This window comes from Notechis scutatus, chromosome 5, assembly GCF_049901735.1.
Source record: "Notechis scutatus isolate UNSWTSFEM ecotype Mainland chromosome 5, rNotScu1.2, whole genome shotgun sequence".
In the NCBI taxonomy this organism is placed as follows: domain Eukaryota; kingdom Metazoa; phylum Chordata; class Lepidosauria; order Squamata; family Elapidae; genus Notechis; species Notechis scutatus.
This window is the reverse complement of record NC_142013.1, coordinates 2367804-2383581: the sequence shown is the minus strand read 5'-3', so window position 1 is coordinate 2383581 and position 15778 is coordinate 2367804. Positions and strand designations below refer to the sequence as shown.

Sequence of the window (15778 nt, the reverse complement as noted above, 5' to 3'; positions counted from 1 at the left end):
AAATAAGTGTGCCAGGGAAGAAGGCCGTGGCTTAAAAAATAATAATCCCCGGGATGCTTGCAAAATAGTAGGTAGGTAGGTAGGTAGGTAGGTAGATGATAAACAGATATCAGATAGACAGACAATTACATAGGTAGGTAGGTACAATAGATAAATATACACATAGGTGGATGGATAGAGACAGACAGACAGACAGATAGATGGATGGATAAAGAGATAGATGATAAACAGGTATCATAGATGACATAAGACAATAAGAAAGATATTATATATAGATTGAAATGATAAACAGATATCAGATAGATAGACAGATAAGATATAGATAAATAGATATAGGTAGATGGATAAAGATAGATAGATGATAAACAGATATCAGATAGACAATAACATAGATAGATAGATATACAGATAGATGGATAAAGATAGATGATAAACAGGTATCAGATAGATAGGCAATAACATAGATAGATATACAGATAGATAGATGGATAAAAAGATAGATAACAGATATAGATGACATAAGACAATAAGAAAGATATAGATAGAAATGATAAACAGATATCAGATACATGACAGACAAGATATACAGATAGATAGATGATAAACAGATATTAGACAATAACATAGATAGATAGATAGATAGATAGATAGATAGATGAAATAGATAGATGAAGATAGAAGATATAGATGATAAATAGATGATAGATAGATAAATAGATGATAAAGATACATAGATGAAATTTATTTATTGGATTTTTATCCTGCCTTTATTACTTTATAAGTAACTCAAAGTAGTGAACATATATGCTCCTTCCTACTCCTGTATTCCCCACAACAACAACCCTGTGAGGCAGGTTGGGCTGAGAAAGAAGGACTGGCCCATCCAACTTTCAGGCCAATGGTAGGACTAGAACTCCCCGTCTCCTGGTGATTGGCCCAAAGTCACCCAGCTGACTTTCGGTCATGCGTGCGCGCACGCACACACCCTTGGGACACGTTCAGGCTGGTTTCTCAGCCCCCAAATGCTGTAACTTTCCAGTTGCTGGCGGGCTGGGCTGAGAGTTCAAGCACAAATGACACCTGGATCGGGTGTCGGGCCTCCTATTTTTATACACGCTTATTTACACTTCATCCGGAGATTCCCTCCGATGCTGACAGGGCTTTAAGAGGCCGGCAAAAAGATGGCAGCTGGCTCCCCTTCTCCCGCCGTGCTGCAGGCCGGTGTGTTGCTGCTGCTGCCTCCGCCGAAACCTCATCCGGCTGCAACCGGCTCTGGTTTGTTTGATTCAGCCGGGGACTCAGCCGGTTGGGAAGAGGAAGGCTTCCTTCAGACTCCCTCTGCTGATCAACCTGGTTCAGGTTGGCTCACGTCCAGCCCAAGGGATCTCGGAGGAGCGGGAAGGATTCCGGTACCCATCTTCAACGTTCTGGTCACCATTAAAAAACCGTTAGCTCCCTGGCCACCAACCTTTTGGGGCGCCAGGCACTGGATCCGTGGAGAGGAGGGAGCGTGGTTCCGTGTGCTGCCTGTATCCCACAGATGGGGCATCGGTTGTTTGTGTGGCACACTTTCTGGCATCTATATCTATATCTATCTATCTATCCATCTATCTATCTATCTATCTATCTATCTATCTATCTACCTACCTACCTACCATCCATCCATCCATCCATCCATCCATCTACTATCTATCTATCTCTGTGGCTGTCTCTCTCTCATATCTATCATCTATATTATATCTACCTACCTACCTACCTACCTTACCTACCCTCTCTCTCTCCCTCTCCCAATATCTATCTATGTATCTATCTACTCTCTCTCTTCTCTCTCTCTCCCTGTCCATCCATCCACCCACCCTTCCATCCATCATGTATATCTATCTATCTATCTATCTATCTATCTATCTATCTATCTATCTATCTATCCATCATGTATCTATCAATCTATCCATCCATCCATTATCTATCTATCTGTCTGTCTGTCTGTCTATCATCTATCTATCTATCCATCATCTATTTATCTATCTATCCATCATCTATCTATCTATCTATCTATCCATCCATCATACATTTATCTATCTATCCATCTATCTATCTATCTATCTATCTATCCATCATACATTTATCTATCTATCTATCTATCTATCTATCTATCTATCTATCTATCATCTATCTTTTTCTATCTCTTCCTATCTTTCTTATCTATCATCTACCTACTCCTATCTCTATCTCTTATCTATCTATCTATCTATCATCTATCTATCATCTATACTGTTCTATCTATCTATCTATCTATCTATCTATCTATCTATCTATCTATCTACCTACCTACCTACCTACCTACCTACCATCCATCCATCCATCCATCCATCTACTATCTATCTATCTCTGTGGCTGTCTCTCTCTCATATCTATCATCTATATTATATCTACCTACCTACCTACCTACCTTACCTACCCTCTCTCTCTCCCTCTCCCAATATCTATCTATGTATCTATCTACTCTCTCTCTTTCTCTCTCTCTCCCTGTCCATCCATCCACCCACCCTTCCATCCATCATGTATATCTATCTATCTATCTATCTATCTATCTATCTATCTATCTATCTATCTATCCATCTATCTATCCATCATGTATCTATCAATCTATCCATCCATCCATTATCTATCTATCTGTCTGTCTGTCTGTCTATCATCTATCTATCTATCCATCATCTATTTATCTATCTATCCATCATCTATCTATCTATCTATCTATCCATCCATCATACATTTATCTATCTATCTATCTATCTATCTATCTATCTATCTATCCATCATCAATTTATCTATCTATCTATCTATCTATCTATCTATCTATCTATCTATCTATCTATCCATCCATCCATCCATCCATCCATCCATCTACTATCTATCTATCTCTGTGGCTGTCTCTCTCTCATATCTATCATCTATATTATATCTACCTACCTACCTACCTACCTACCTATCCTCTCTCTCTCCCTCTCCCAATATCTATCTATGTATCTATCTACTCTCTCTCTTTCTCTCTCTCTCCCTGTCCATCCATCCACCCACCCTTCCATCCATCATATCTATCATCTATCTATCTATCTATCTATCTATCTATCTATCTATCTATCTATCTATCTATCCATCATGTATCTATCAATCTATCCATCCATCCATTATCTATCTATCTATCTGTCTGTCTGTCTGTCTGTTTATCATCTATCTATCTATCCATCATCTATTTATCTATCTATCTATCCATCATCTATCTATCTATCTATCTATCTATCTATCTATCTATCTATCCATCCATTCATCAATTTATCTATCTATCTATCTATCTATCTATCTATCTATCTATCTATCTATCTATCCATCATACATTTATCTATCTATCTATCTATCTATCTATCTATCTATCTATCTATCTATCTATCTATCTATCTATCTATCCATCCATCCATCCATCCATCCATCCATCCATCCATCCATCCATCCTATTTAGAAACTGCGCATCTTGTTCACCTTTGCAACTTCGGATGCTAGAGGTTTAAGCCTGGAAACCTTCTGTCAGCGATGCGGATGCCTTAGGGCGATGCTACCATCTCCCTATATCTGTGCCACTAGAAGAAAATTGTGCGCTCAAAGGCACAAAAAAAGTGTGGGAAAAGCCAGGACAAGGATGGGAATCCTTTTCACAGTGTCCCGTCCCCACAACCAGGGATTTCATGGTGTGGTTTTGAGGCCTCTGCCTTTAGAGATCGCTGAGAAGGGCAATCTTTTTTTTCTTTTCTTTTTGAGTCAACCTCTTCCATGTATAAACATTTTAATAATTTGTGCCAGGGAACATGGGTGACGATGGATGTTCAAGTGGAGTCGGCGGGCGAATCGTTAAGGAGGGGAAGAGGAATGGTTGGCCATTCATTCGGAGCCACCTCCAGGTCTGCAGAATGGTTGTGCAGGAATTGGGTCTGTCGGGTCTAGTGAAAAGGAGGACCAGGGGTGACAGGACAGCAGATCAGGATTTGCGTGTGTGTGTGTGTGGGGGGGCTGCCACAGAGAAGAGGGGGCCAATCTATTCTCCAAAACACCTGAAGGCAGGACAAGAAGCAGATAACAGATAATCAGACTTGGAAGGGACCTTATAGGTCATCTAGTCCAACCCCCTGCCCAAGCGGGAGACCCTACACCATATCTGACCGAGGGCAGTCCAGTCTCTTCTTGAAAGCCTCCAGGGATGAAGCTCCCACAACTTCTGAAGGCAACTTCTGTTCAATCGGTGGATTGTCCTCACTGTCAGAAAGGTTGAATATTTCCAGGTTGAATCTCTCCTTGGTCAGCTTCCATCCATTATTCCTTGTCTGGCCTTTGGGGGCCTTGGAGAATACCCCCTCCTCTCTGGGGCAGCCCCTCCCTCAAACATTGGAAGATGCTCTCCTGTCTCCCCTGGTCCTTCTCTTCCCTAGACTAGCCAGGCCCAGTTCCTGCAACCGTTCATCATTCATCGTATGTTTTAGCCTCCAGTCCCCTCATCATCCTGGTTGCTCTTCTCTGCACTTTTTCCATACTCTCAACATCTTTTTTAATAGTGTGGTGACCAAAACTGAATGCAGTACTCTAGGTGTGGCCTTACTAAGACTTTACAAAGTGGTATTAGCACCTCCCTTGATCTTGATTGTATCCCTCTGTTAATGCAACTTAGGATTGCATTGGCTTTTTTGGCTGCAGCAACAGATGGAAACTCATCAAGGAGAGAAGCAACCTAGAACTAAGGAGAAATCTCCTCACAGTGAGGACAATAAACCAGTGGAACAACTTGCCACCAGAAGTTGTGGATGCTCCAACACTGGAGGTTTTCCAGAAGAGACTTCCAGAAGAGCTATTTGTCCGAAGTGGTATAGGGCTGTGATGGTGAACCTATGGCCTACGTGCTGGAAGTGGCATGCAGAGCCATCTCTCCGGGCACACCAGCCATCATCGCCCATTGCTCTTCCAGGTTCTGACACGCACTGGCCACCTAGTTTTACAGGTTTTTTTTAAGGCGCACGCGTGCACAAATGGGTGGCCGTTGCACATGCACGTTAGAAACCAGCCGGCCACCTGGTCTTCCGGTTTATAACACGCATGCACGCACAAAGACCAGGTGGCCGGTGCGCATGGGAGCTGCTCCTCTGGTTTACTGGTGCACGCGTGCGTGCCATTTCCAACACTTGGTGTCTTTTTGGCGCGCGCGCGCTCCCGTTTCGCCACTCAGCGCCGAAAAGGTTAACCACCCACCTGGTATAAGGGTCTCCTGTTTGAGCAGAGGGTTGGACTAGATGATCTCCAAGGTCCCTTTCAGCTCTATTCTGACTGATTTCAATCTGACTGAGTGATTGACAGGGAGAAATAATGAACCAGTGGAACAGCTTGCTACCAGAAGTTGTGGGTGCTCCATCGCTGGAGGTCTTCAAGAAGAGATTGGACAACCATTTGTCTGAAAATGGGATAACGTCTCCTGCTTGAGCAGTTGGGGCTGGACTACAAGACCTCCAAGGCCCCTTCCTGCCCTGTTCTGACTGATTGTCTAAGAGTTGCTCTACGGTACCGCTACGGCCTGAAAAACCCAACTGCTAATCTCCCTACAGGAAGGAGGAACCATTTCTGAGGCCGGGATCCATCAGGATCTAAATCAGGAATGTTCAACCTTGCATGGCTGGCTGGGGAATTCTGGGAGCTGAAGTCCACAAGTCAACCCAACAGGACAGACACAGACTCCAGAGAGGAATTAGGACTGCAGAAAAAACAATGGTTACCCACTTGCCTTCCATGGACGACCTGGATATACTCCACGTGTGAAAAAGAGGGCAGTGAAAATATCTACAGAGCCCTCACATCCCGGACAAAAACTGTTTCAACTCCTACCCTCAAAACGACATTATAGAGCCCTGCACACCAGAACAACTAGACACAAGGAGAGTTTTTTCCCCAATGCCATCACTCTGCTAAACAAATAATTCCCTCAACACTGTCAAACTATTTACAAAGTCTGCACTACTATTACTATTAATCTTCTCCTCACTCCCTATCCACCCATCCCCTCCCACTTGTGACTGTGTGACTATAACTTTGTTGCTTGCATCCTCACAATTTATATCGACTGTTTCCTAGTATGAGTTGATTGCTTATTGTACCCTCTGACTATCATTAAGTGTTGTACCTGATGATTCTGGACTCTTGACGAATGTCTCTTCTCTTTTATGTGCATTGAGAGCATTTGCACCAAAGACAAATTTTTGTGTGTTCAATCACACTTGGCCAATAAAGAATTCTATTCTATTCTATTCTATTCTATTCTATTCTATTCTATTCTATTCTATTCTATTCTATTCTATTCTATTCTATTCTATTCCTCCTAGATTCTAGTCCTAATTATAATTCTATTCTAGTCTAGTATGATTTGATTGCTTATTGTACCCTACGACTATCATTAAGTGTTGCACCTGATGATTCTTGACTCTTGACAAATGTATATTTTCTTTTATGTACACTGAGAGCATTTGCACCAAGACAAATTCCTTGGGTGTCCAATCACACTTGGCCAATAAAGAATTTTATTCTGTTCAATTCAATTCTGTTAAAAGTCGCTGAGGCTGGACAACCTTCTTCTAAATCAAGGTTTTTTTCTCTCCTGCATTTCTGTTCTTTTATAGTTTGCTCTCCGTTACAAACTTCAGGAATCTCAGTCGAGAGAAGTTCACGGCTCTCCGATCCCGGCCATTCCTTCAGGATCATGAAAAGGTCTATTTCTGGTCGAAACCAGGCGAGATGTTCCCCTCTTTTGGCCAAGGCTCTGTATAGATTCTCCAGAGGTCAGGAGGTGGCTCTTTCAATTTGCGTCTGGGTGGAAGTGACAGCCTGTACGTCACTCGCCTCGGTGAAATGGACCCTGGTGTTCTTGGATCGATGAGGACAGCAGGAAGAACTTTCTGAGAAGGGCTATAAAAAAAAAACACCCTCCAATTTTTGGCACTTTGAGGAAAGAACGGGATGGTACTCTGCTTCTAAAAGTACAGATTTGGAGCCCAAGTGCCTCTTTATGATTTACCGTTTTAGACATAACGATTCCTCCTCGGGTTTCAGTTCATGCTCCCCTTGCTGGAAAGACAATTCCAAACTGGAGAATAAAAAGAAATTAGTTCCAGAAGGTTCTGCTCTTCCTCTCCGACGCGTCCCGTTTTTCTGCTTTCTTCTTTGCAACTTTTTTTAACCAAATCAAGGCTGCAGTTGGGGAGGGTTGTGCAAAGGAGAAAAGGGTGTAAAATCCACTTCCACCAAGGCGACGCGAAGGGTTGAGTTGTGCCCCATTCCCAGGACATAAGCCACAGCAAAACCTCTTAACCTTGATAAATATATTTTTATTCACAGGATTTCTCCTTTTCTAGGAGGGATAAATTTCCGTTATGATGCTAACTCCCCAGTTTCTGCAAATGCCACATGCTCTCCTAGAGTCTATAGGGAGGGTGGTAGCTCTCTACTCATCGCTAACCGGTTCCAGGAGGCGCAAGGAGTACCAAAAACTAGGAGTTGCAAACACATTCTTCCCGTAATGAATAATGTGGTGAGCCATAAGGCAGCCAGCATTGACAAGTTCTAGCTTGCACACTGAGTACCAAACAAATGATGAGTAGCGGGACATTTTCACATAAAAGTGCACTCGAGTGCCAAATTCTACGAGTTTCAAAGGAGTCGAGTACCAAGGTACTTATATCCAAATACAACACTCTTGAAATTAAACAGCTATTTTTTTAAAAAAAAAACCAGTAAACAAACAGTAAACAATAGTCCAATTCAGGAACCACCAATTCAGATACACAAGCTAATAGCAAATGACAGCCTAATCGAGGGATAACTAAAAATATTCCCACCAATAATGACAGGGCAAGCCCCTTTATATAAAATGACAGCAAATTTTATTTCCTCGTAGCACTGATGATGTTCCCTAGTTGGGTCATGAAACGCCTGCAAGAAAACTGCCAAGCCCAGAGAGCCCTAAGGACCACTCAGTCCTCCTCCTCCTCCTCCTCCTCCTCTTCTTCTTCCTCTTCCTCCTCTCTATGACCTACTCCCTTCTAGCACTGATGATATTCCCTAGTTGGGTCATGAAATGTCTGCAAGGAAACCACCCAGCTCAGAAAGCATCTATCTTCCTTCCTTCCTTCCTTCCTTCCTTCCTTCCTTCCTTCCTTCCTTCCTTCCTTCCTTCCTTCCTTCCTTCCTTCCTTCCTTCCTTCCTTCCTTCCTCCTCTCCACAAACCCCACTCCCTTCTAGCACTGATGATATTCCCTAGTTGGGTCATGAAACATCTGCAAGAAAACCACGCAGCTCAGAGAGCAACAAGGACCCCACAGTAGTTCTCCTCCTTCTCCTTCTCCTCCTCCTCCTCCTCCTCCTCCTCCTCCTCCTCCTCCTCCTCCTCCTCCACCTTCTTCCCCTCCTCTCTACGACCTATTCCCTTCTAGCACTGATGATGTTCCCCTAGTTAGGTCATGAAACATCTGCAAAAAGAGCACCATGGATTCCACAGTCTTTATCCTCCCTCCTCTTCCACTGCGCAAACCCCACTCCCTTCGAGCATGGTCATGTTACATAGTTGGGTCATGAAACGTCTGCCAGGAAACCACCAAGCTCAGAGAGCACCAAGGACCCCCCCACAGTTCTCCTTCTCCTCTCCTCTTCCATTCCACAAACTCCACCCCCATCTAGCCTGGTGATGTTACCTACTTAGGTCATGAAACGTCTGCCAGGAAACCACCAAGCTCAGAGAACACCACAACTTTTTGAAACGAATATTTTCAGGAGGTTGAAGGTTGAACTAATTCTGGCTCTAGGATTGCCCGGTGTCATGGCTGAAGTGCTAAATGCTAAGAGACTGTTAGTAGGATCCCTGATGGATCAGTGGATTTCGGGAGATCCCTTCCCTTGCCAAATCAAGTTTGGTCCTGTTTACGTGGAAATTACATCTATAAAGGTCTGGAGAAGGACGGTAGTTTTGTCTCTATATTCAGGGCTGAAGGCAAGGCAGAGAAGAAAATGCAAACAGCTCCCAGGTTTATTTCATTTATTATTTACTTGCCTATTACAATTTTATGCCACCCAGATAAGGGCACTCTGGATGACTTATCTATATATATAAAAGCAAAATACCCTTCATGCATCATCACAAAATCTCCAGAACCGTAAAACCTACAAACTTGAAGTTTGGCTTGTATGTTCCTCTTGGCTTCTAGGGGCTCGACTAAGAAAGGATTTTTCCAAATGACCACCAGAGCCTTAATATTTCCTATATTATTATTATTAACACGCTCTGATGCTAAGGAGTTCTACTCCCCTCACCCCACCTGGAAAGAAATCTGCTCCAAATGCAAAACACAAGCAGAGGAGTTTCTGTTTCAGAGCACCAAGCAGCTTCAGTACAGAACGGTTGAGGTAAGCCACGCCCAGGCTCCTTGCTGTCTCCTTCTTGCTCACCCAGCAAATACCATTTCAGTTTCCAAACAGCCCTCAACTCTCTCACACACTGACAGGACGTTAGCCAGATGAATACCGATGGATGCTGGTAGGCAGAAGCAGATTTCCACTCCCACCCCCGATTTTACTCTCCAAAAATTAAGCCCGACCACATAGTTTCATTCGCGAAGCATGGGTATCGAGGTAGTAAGTTATAAAACAAGTAAAATAATAATAATAATAATAATAATAATAATAATAATAATAATAATAATAATAATAATAATAATAATAATAATAATGATAATAATAATACTTACTTTATGAGCAGCTGCCAGGGGAGAGGAGGAAGCGCTGAGAAGCCTCATGGAGACTTCCAGATGCTGTGGAGGAAGGAAGAAATTGGGCACCATAATCGGCTCGGATCTGAGGAACAGAATTAAGGAACAGAACAGGCGGGGTGGATGGTCCTCGACTTACGACGCTTCATTTAGTGAGTGTTTGAAGTTACTGGGGCTCTGTAACTTTGCTAAGGAGGATAGAAGGAAGGGGAGGAGGGAGGGAGAGAAGGAAGGGAGGGCGGAAGGAAGGAAGGAAGGGAGGAGCGAACCTGATGGCGCAGGGTTTACAATGCAACAGGCTGATTCCATCCCACCGCCAGCAGTTCGATCCTGACCAGCTGAAGGCTGACCCAGCCTTCCATCCTTCCCTTCAAGGTCATTAAACCGAGGGTCTAGATTTTGGGGAGCAAGAGGCTGACTCTGTAAACCACTCAGAGAGGGCTGTAAAGCACCGTGAAGTGGTATATAAGTCTAAGGGCCAGCGCTATTGCTAAGAACAAGATGGCTGAAAATCTCTGTTAGCCAAGTCGGGCTATTTCCCACGTTGTCTCCAAATGCGGAGCGTATAAATTTACTAAATAAATTGATACAACCTAGAGCTGGCACTTGTCTAGAATGACTACGACCGGTATCAGACCGCCAGGGTGATATAGTGGTGAAGGCGCTTGGCTAGAAACCAGGAGATGGTGAGTTCTAGTCCCGCCTTAGGCATGAAAACTGGCTAGGTGACTTTCAGTCCAATCACCAGGAGACGGTGAGTTCTAGTCCCGCCTTAGGCATGAAAACTGGCTGGGTGACTTTGGGCCAATCACCAGGAGATGGTGAGTTCTAGTCCTGCCTTAGGCATGAAAGCCAGCTGGCTGGGTGACTTTGGGCCAATCACCAGGAGATGGTGAGTTCTAGTCCCGCCTTAGGCATGAAAGCCAGCTGGGTGACTTTGGGCCAATCACCAGGAGACGGGGAGTTCTAGTCCTGTCTTAAGTACAAGCCAGCTAGGTGACTTTGGACCAGTCCTTCTCTATCAGCCCAACCCACCTCACAGGGTTGTTGTTGTGAGGAAAATAGGAGGAGGAAGGAGTATTAAGTATATTTGCTGTCTAGAACTCTTTATAAACATAAAGAGGCAAGGAATAAAAACATACAAGCAAATACATTTTCCTCATTATCTTCTACTTGATCTGATCTGTGGATGCCAAACAATTTAATCTGGGTGACTTTTCCTGAAGGGCTTTTGCTCTGTCAAGGAATGATGGCTTAGAGCAGAGATCTCCAAACTTGGCAACTTTTAACACTTGTGGACTTCAACTCCCGGGGACCCTGCAGGGCCTCCTGCTCCAAGAGGCTGCGCCGGCAAAGACTCCTTTCTGGCGGAGTTTGGGGGAGAGAAAGAAAGACTTCTGCGGCTTCTGCTGCTTTCCTTGCATGAAGCCCCAAGTCTCTCTCTCCCCCCGTGAGAACGGAGCTGGAGACGGTATCCTGCGATCCCAAATAAAGAACGATCGATCGGGAGGAAAATGGGGTGGGGATTTTCCTACAGACTTTTGGGGGGATTTTCCCAGGGTCTCTGGTCCGCGGGATTTTAAATGATGAGTTTGGGGGTTCCCTGAGATCCAAAAGGTGGGCGTCCCCTGGTTTAGGCTACTTGTAAACCTGTTCTTGGGTCTCCTGGGTGAGTTTGGGTGGCTGAATTCAGGACTTCCTGCCTGCAAAACTCAAGATTTTTCCTCCAAGGGTGCAGGAACTTCCTTCTGTTCTTGGAAAGAGAAGAGTTGGGATATTAGTAATCATTAAATCAAACTGATAAAACTTTGTTCTTTTTTTCTTGGAAACAGCAGAGGCCAAAGGTCCAAATTTCTGAGCCCTGGAGCCTGGGCTTCTCCCCCAGACTTTGGTCCTTGCTGGCTAAGAATGCTGGGAATTGTAGTCCCGCATACCTGGCAGGTCCTACTATATACCGAGGAAGGCTGTGCGGAAGGTTTTAGCAAGGAGAAAGTGCCTCACAGCCAACAACTGTTTTATGAATGGCTACCAGCAAGGGGTACAGGTAGTCTTCGACTTATGACTGGGATTGAGCCCGCAATTACATTAAGTGGGTCGGCATGTGACCACAGCCAATTTTTATGACCTTTATGGCAGTGGTCGTTAAGGGAAAGCAGGGTGATCTAGTGGACAACATGGATGTTAAACAAAGGCTATGGTCATTAAGTGAATCCATTGTTTACTACAGGTGTTGTTTTTTTTACTATGGGTGTTTTTTTATTTTTAAAACAGAAACCGGCAGTCCTTGATTTACACCAGTTTGCTTAGTGAATGTTCGAAATTACAATGGGACTGAAAAAAGTCACTTAGGAGCAGTTCACACACTTATGAACAGAGGTGGGATTCAGCCGGTTCTGGCCAGTTCTGGAGAACCGGTAGCGGAAATTCTGAGTAGTTCGGAGAACCGGCCAATCCCACCTCTGACTGGCCCCGCCAACCCCATCTATTCTCCGCCTCCCATTGAGTCCCAGCTGATCGGCTGGGTCTCCTTTGGTTGCCCTGCACAGGAGAACGGAGCTGGAAAGCAGGTCAGTGGGGTGGGGAGGGAAGGGGGATTTTGCAGTAACCTTCCCCTGCCACGCCCACCAAGCCAAGCCACACCCACAGAACGTGTAGTAAAAAAAATCTGAATCCCACCACTGCTTACGACCGTTGCAGCCTCCCTGCAGTCACGTGATCGAAATCCGGACGCTTGGAAACTGGCATGTACTTATGACCGTTGCAGTGTCCCCATCCCTGTTGGTGACTTTCTGACAAGAACTATGGGGCCGTTGATGTTCTCTGAGCTTGACGGTTTTCTTGCAGATGTTTCATGACCCAGCTAGGGAACATCATCAATGGTAGAATGGAGGGGAGTTTGTGGCGAGGAGGAGGAGGAGGAGGGAGGAGGAGGAGGAGGAGGAGGAGGAGGAGGAGGAGGAGGAGGGAGGAGGAAGAGGAGGGGCTTCTTGGGTCTCTAGGAGGAGGAGGAGGAGGAAGAAAGGAGGAGGAAGAAAGGAGGGGCTTCTTGGGGTCTCTGAGGTCGGTAGTTTTCTTGCAGACGTTTCATTACCACACTAGGTAACATCCTCAGTGCTAAATGATAATATTAACCAGCACTGATGATGTTCCCTGGTTTGGATCACGAAACATCTGACCCTAGAAAACAAACCAAACTCAAGAGAGCACCGAGGGGCCCCTCACAGCTTCGTCAGCTAGGACAACCTTCCTCAACCGCGGAAGAGTCGCCTCGAGGAAGAGAGCCGGTTGCGGCAGCCCCCGAGGGCCGCGCAGAAGAAGTGGAAGGAAGAGCCTTCCTCATGGACACACCCTCATCTTATTCGAAGACGAGAGGGCACTTTGCGTAGCTGAGAAGGTTGCCAAAAAAAGGATACAGTGGGATGATGGGCGCGTTGAACTCTTCCGGCGGGTCTTCGTCCTCTTCTCCGGAGGAGGCCTCGATCTCCTGCAACGGGGGCCAGAGTTGGAGATCCTCTTCTCCTTCCCCATTCGTTCCTTCTTCCTGCTGGGGGTCTCTGGGCCGGTTTCCTCTTCCTTCTGTCGCTCCTGGAGGGATCCTCCGTGCTCTCACAAAGTCTCCTCCACCGTTGTGCGTGGAGGATGCCTCTGGAGGTCCTCCTTCCTTGGCTTCCGTTGATCTTTCTTGGCCAACCTGTTGGATGTCCACCTGCCCTGCGGTGGATGGTTCTTCTTCCTCAGCTTCAAGTTGTGGCTCTTCTCCCTCAGCTTCAAGTTGTGGTTCTTCTCCCTCAGCTCCAAGTTGTGGCTCTTCTCCCTCAGCTCCAAGTTGTGGCTCTTCTCCCTCAGCTCCAAGTGGTGGTTCTTCTCCCTCAGCTCCAAGTCGTGGTTCTTCTCCCTCAGCGTTGTTGTCCCCGTCTTCCTCTCTGAAAGGGCTGTTTCTGGATCCAGCAAGGCTGGACGCGCTCAAAGGACCCTCTTGGATCACGTCGGACGCGGAGCTCCTTCTGAGGGCGCTCTCCGTTGGCGAACAGTCCCCGCCCTTCGTCCTTTGGGCCTGGTGGACTGGCTCCTGCTCGGCTTCAGACAGGAAGCTGGACCAGGGACTGGTTTTGTCCGTCACGGTGGTGATTTCGTTCAGCGTTCTCGGTTCCACGATGGCCTCGTCGTACTCTTCCTCGCTGGGGGACTCAGCGGAGTCTTCCTCCCTCCGGATCCCAGGCAGGAATCCCGAGGGAGGGGCCCTGGGGGAATCCGCGGGGTCAAAGAATCCATACCGCAGGTCTTCTGCAGAAGGGGACTCCCCGAAATCAGCTACGGGTTCTTCACCTACCCCGGCATTCCAGAATTCATTGCTTGAGGGGGCTTTGAGCACCTGGGCTCTGGTGGCGCCATCTTCCTGCCCGCGGAGGGCCTGGTCCGCGCTGGAGAATCTGTGACCGTCTTCATGGCCTCGTGAGGTCTCTTCAGGGTGGCTTGTCGTCTTAGTCCGTCGATCTAAATTGGAAGAAAAGCAATCAGGAAAGCGGAAAGCATGAAGGTTTCAGCATCCGGGCAACTGCCTACGATACCAGGGTGGCGTTAAACGTGCAAAGAACGAGGACAAAATTAATACAGGTCGTCCTTGGCTCACAATCGTTCACTTAGCGGCCGCTTGAAGTTACGATGGTACTAAAAAAAAAAGGGACTTACGATCATTTTGCATCCCCCAATGGTGACACCATCAAAATTTGGATGGCTCTGCAAGTGCCTCGTATTTATGACGGTTGCAGTGTCCTTGGGGTCACGCAATCCCCTTTTGCCACCTTCTGACAGGCAAAGTCAACGGCGGAAGCCAGATTCACTTAACGACCTTGCTACTAACTTAATGTGACGACCCAAAGGGGCGTGGCACAAAGGCAACCCAGTCAGATTAATCTCTAGGAGTCCCTTTCTTAGCTCCTACTTTGCCCCCCAATGTCCTAGTTACCTTCTGGGCTGGAGAAAAAATCTCCCAGGAACAGCAGAGAACTGACGGCAGAGAATCAAGTCCAAAACAAGGTAAACACAAACAGTAACTTAAAGTCCAAACAAGCCAAACTGAAGCAATTAGTTTGGCAGGGCAGAAGCAAGAATTCCAGATGTGAAGGCACGGCAATAATTCAACAAGGTTGGAAAGAAGCCAGGAATGCAGATAACCACAGTCAACACAAGATAAACTCATGTTTGTTCCCAGCAGCTGCTGCACTCAGCTTGCATCTCTTTTAAACTCTTCTCCCAGCGGTGGCTAATGAAGGGAATCAGGGCCCTTTCCTCCCCTGTAAGCCAGGCAACCCACGTTGCTCCCTTCTCCGTTCCTCCCTGCGTGCCCTAGGATGAAGAGGGGATGGGCCTAGGTTTTCCTCTGAACTCCCTCTCCCTTGTTCTACCTCTTCCCTGCTCTGCCCAGCCGGACTTTGCCCTTCCCCAGTTTCCTCCACAGCCAACGGAGCCACACTCCTTCTCCCTGTCAGCTGTTCAGCTTCCTCATCTGTCCAGACTCTGTCAGGGGCATTACACTTAACAACTGCAGTGATTCACTTAACAACTTAACAATCACTGCGCTTGTGAAATTAGTAACATGACTGTTAAGTGAATCTGGTTGTCATGCCCTTGTTGGAGTCTGATTCTGAGGGGAAGATTGAGCAGCTGACAGGGAGTGGGAGTGGGGCTCCGGTGGCTGTGGAACAAACGGGGGAAGGGCACAGGCTGGCTGGGCATTCAGAGAAAGACCCAGGGCCACCCGCTCTTCACCCTAGGGCACGCAGGGAGGAACAAAGAAGGGAGCAACGTGGCTTATGGGAGAAGAAAGGGCCCTGATGCCCTTCATGGGCTGCAGCTGGGAAGACTGTTTAAAAGGGCAAACTGCACATGGCAAAGTTGCTGGAAGCAAAGCGTGCATTATCTTGGTCAAGGCTTA

General features: G+C 46.2%; 1 protein-coding gene across 1 annotated transcript in view; it reads right to left on the bottom strand.

Annotated features, from left to right (window-relative positions):
- The window catches only part of C2CD3 (C2 domain containing 3 centriole elongation regulator), a 90237-nt gene that overhangs the window by 4156 nt on the left and 70303 nt on the right, over positions 1-15778 (bottom strand). Inside the window, exons 31-32 of the mRNA XM_087965947.1 lie at positions 13257-14337; positions 9823-9928 (exon numbers count right to left, since the gene is read on the bottom strand). Coding sequence (XP_087822073.1) covers positions 9823-9928; positions 13257-14337 — 1187 coding nt within the window. The remainder of the gene's footprint in view (positions 1-9822; positions 9929-13256; positions 14338-15778) is intronic.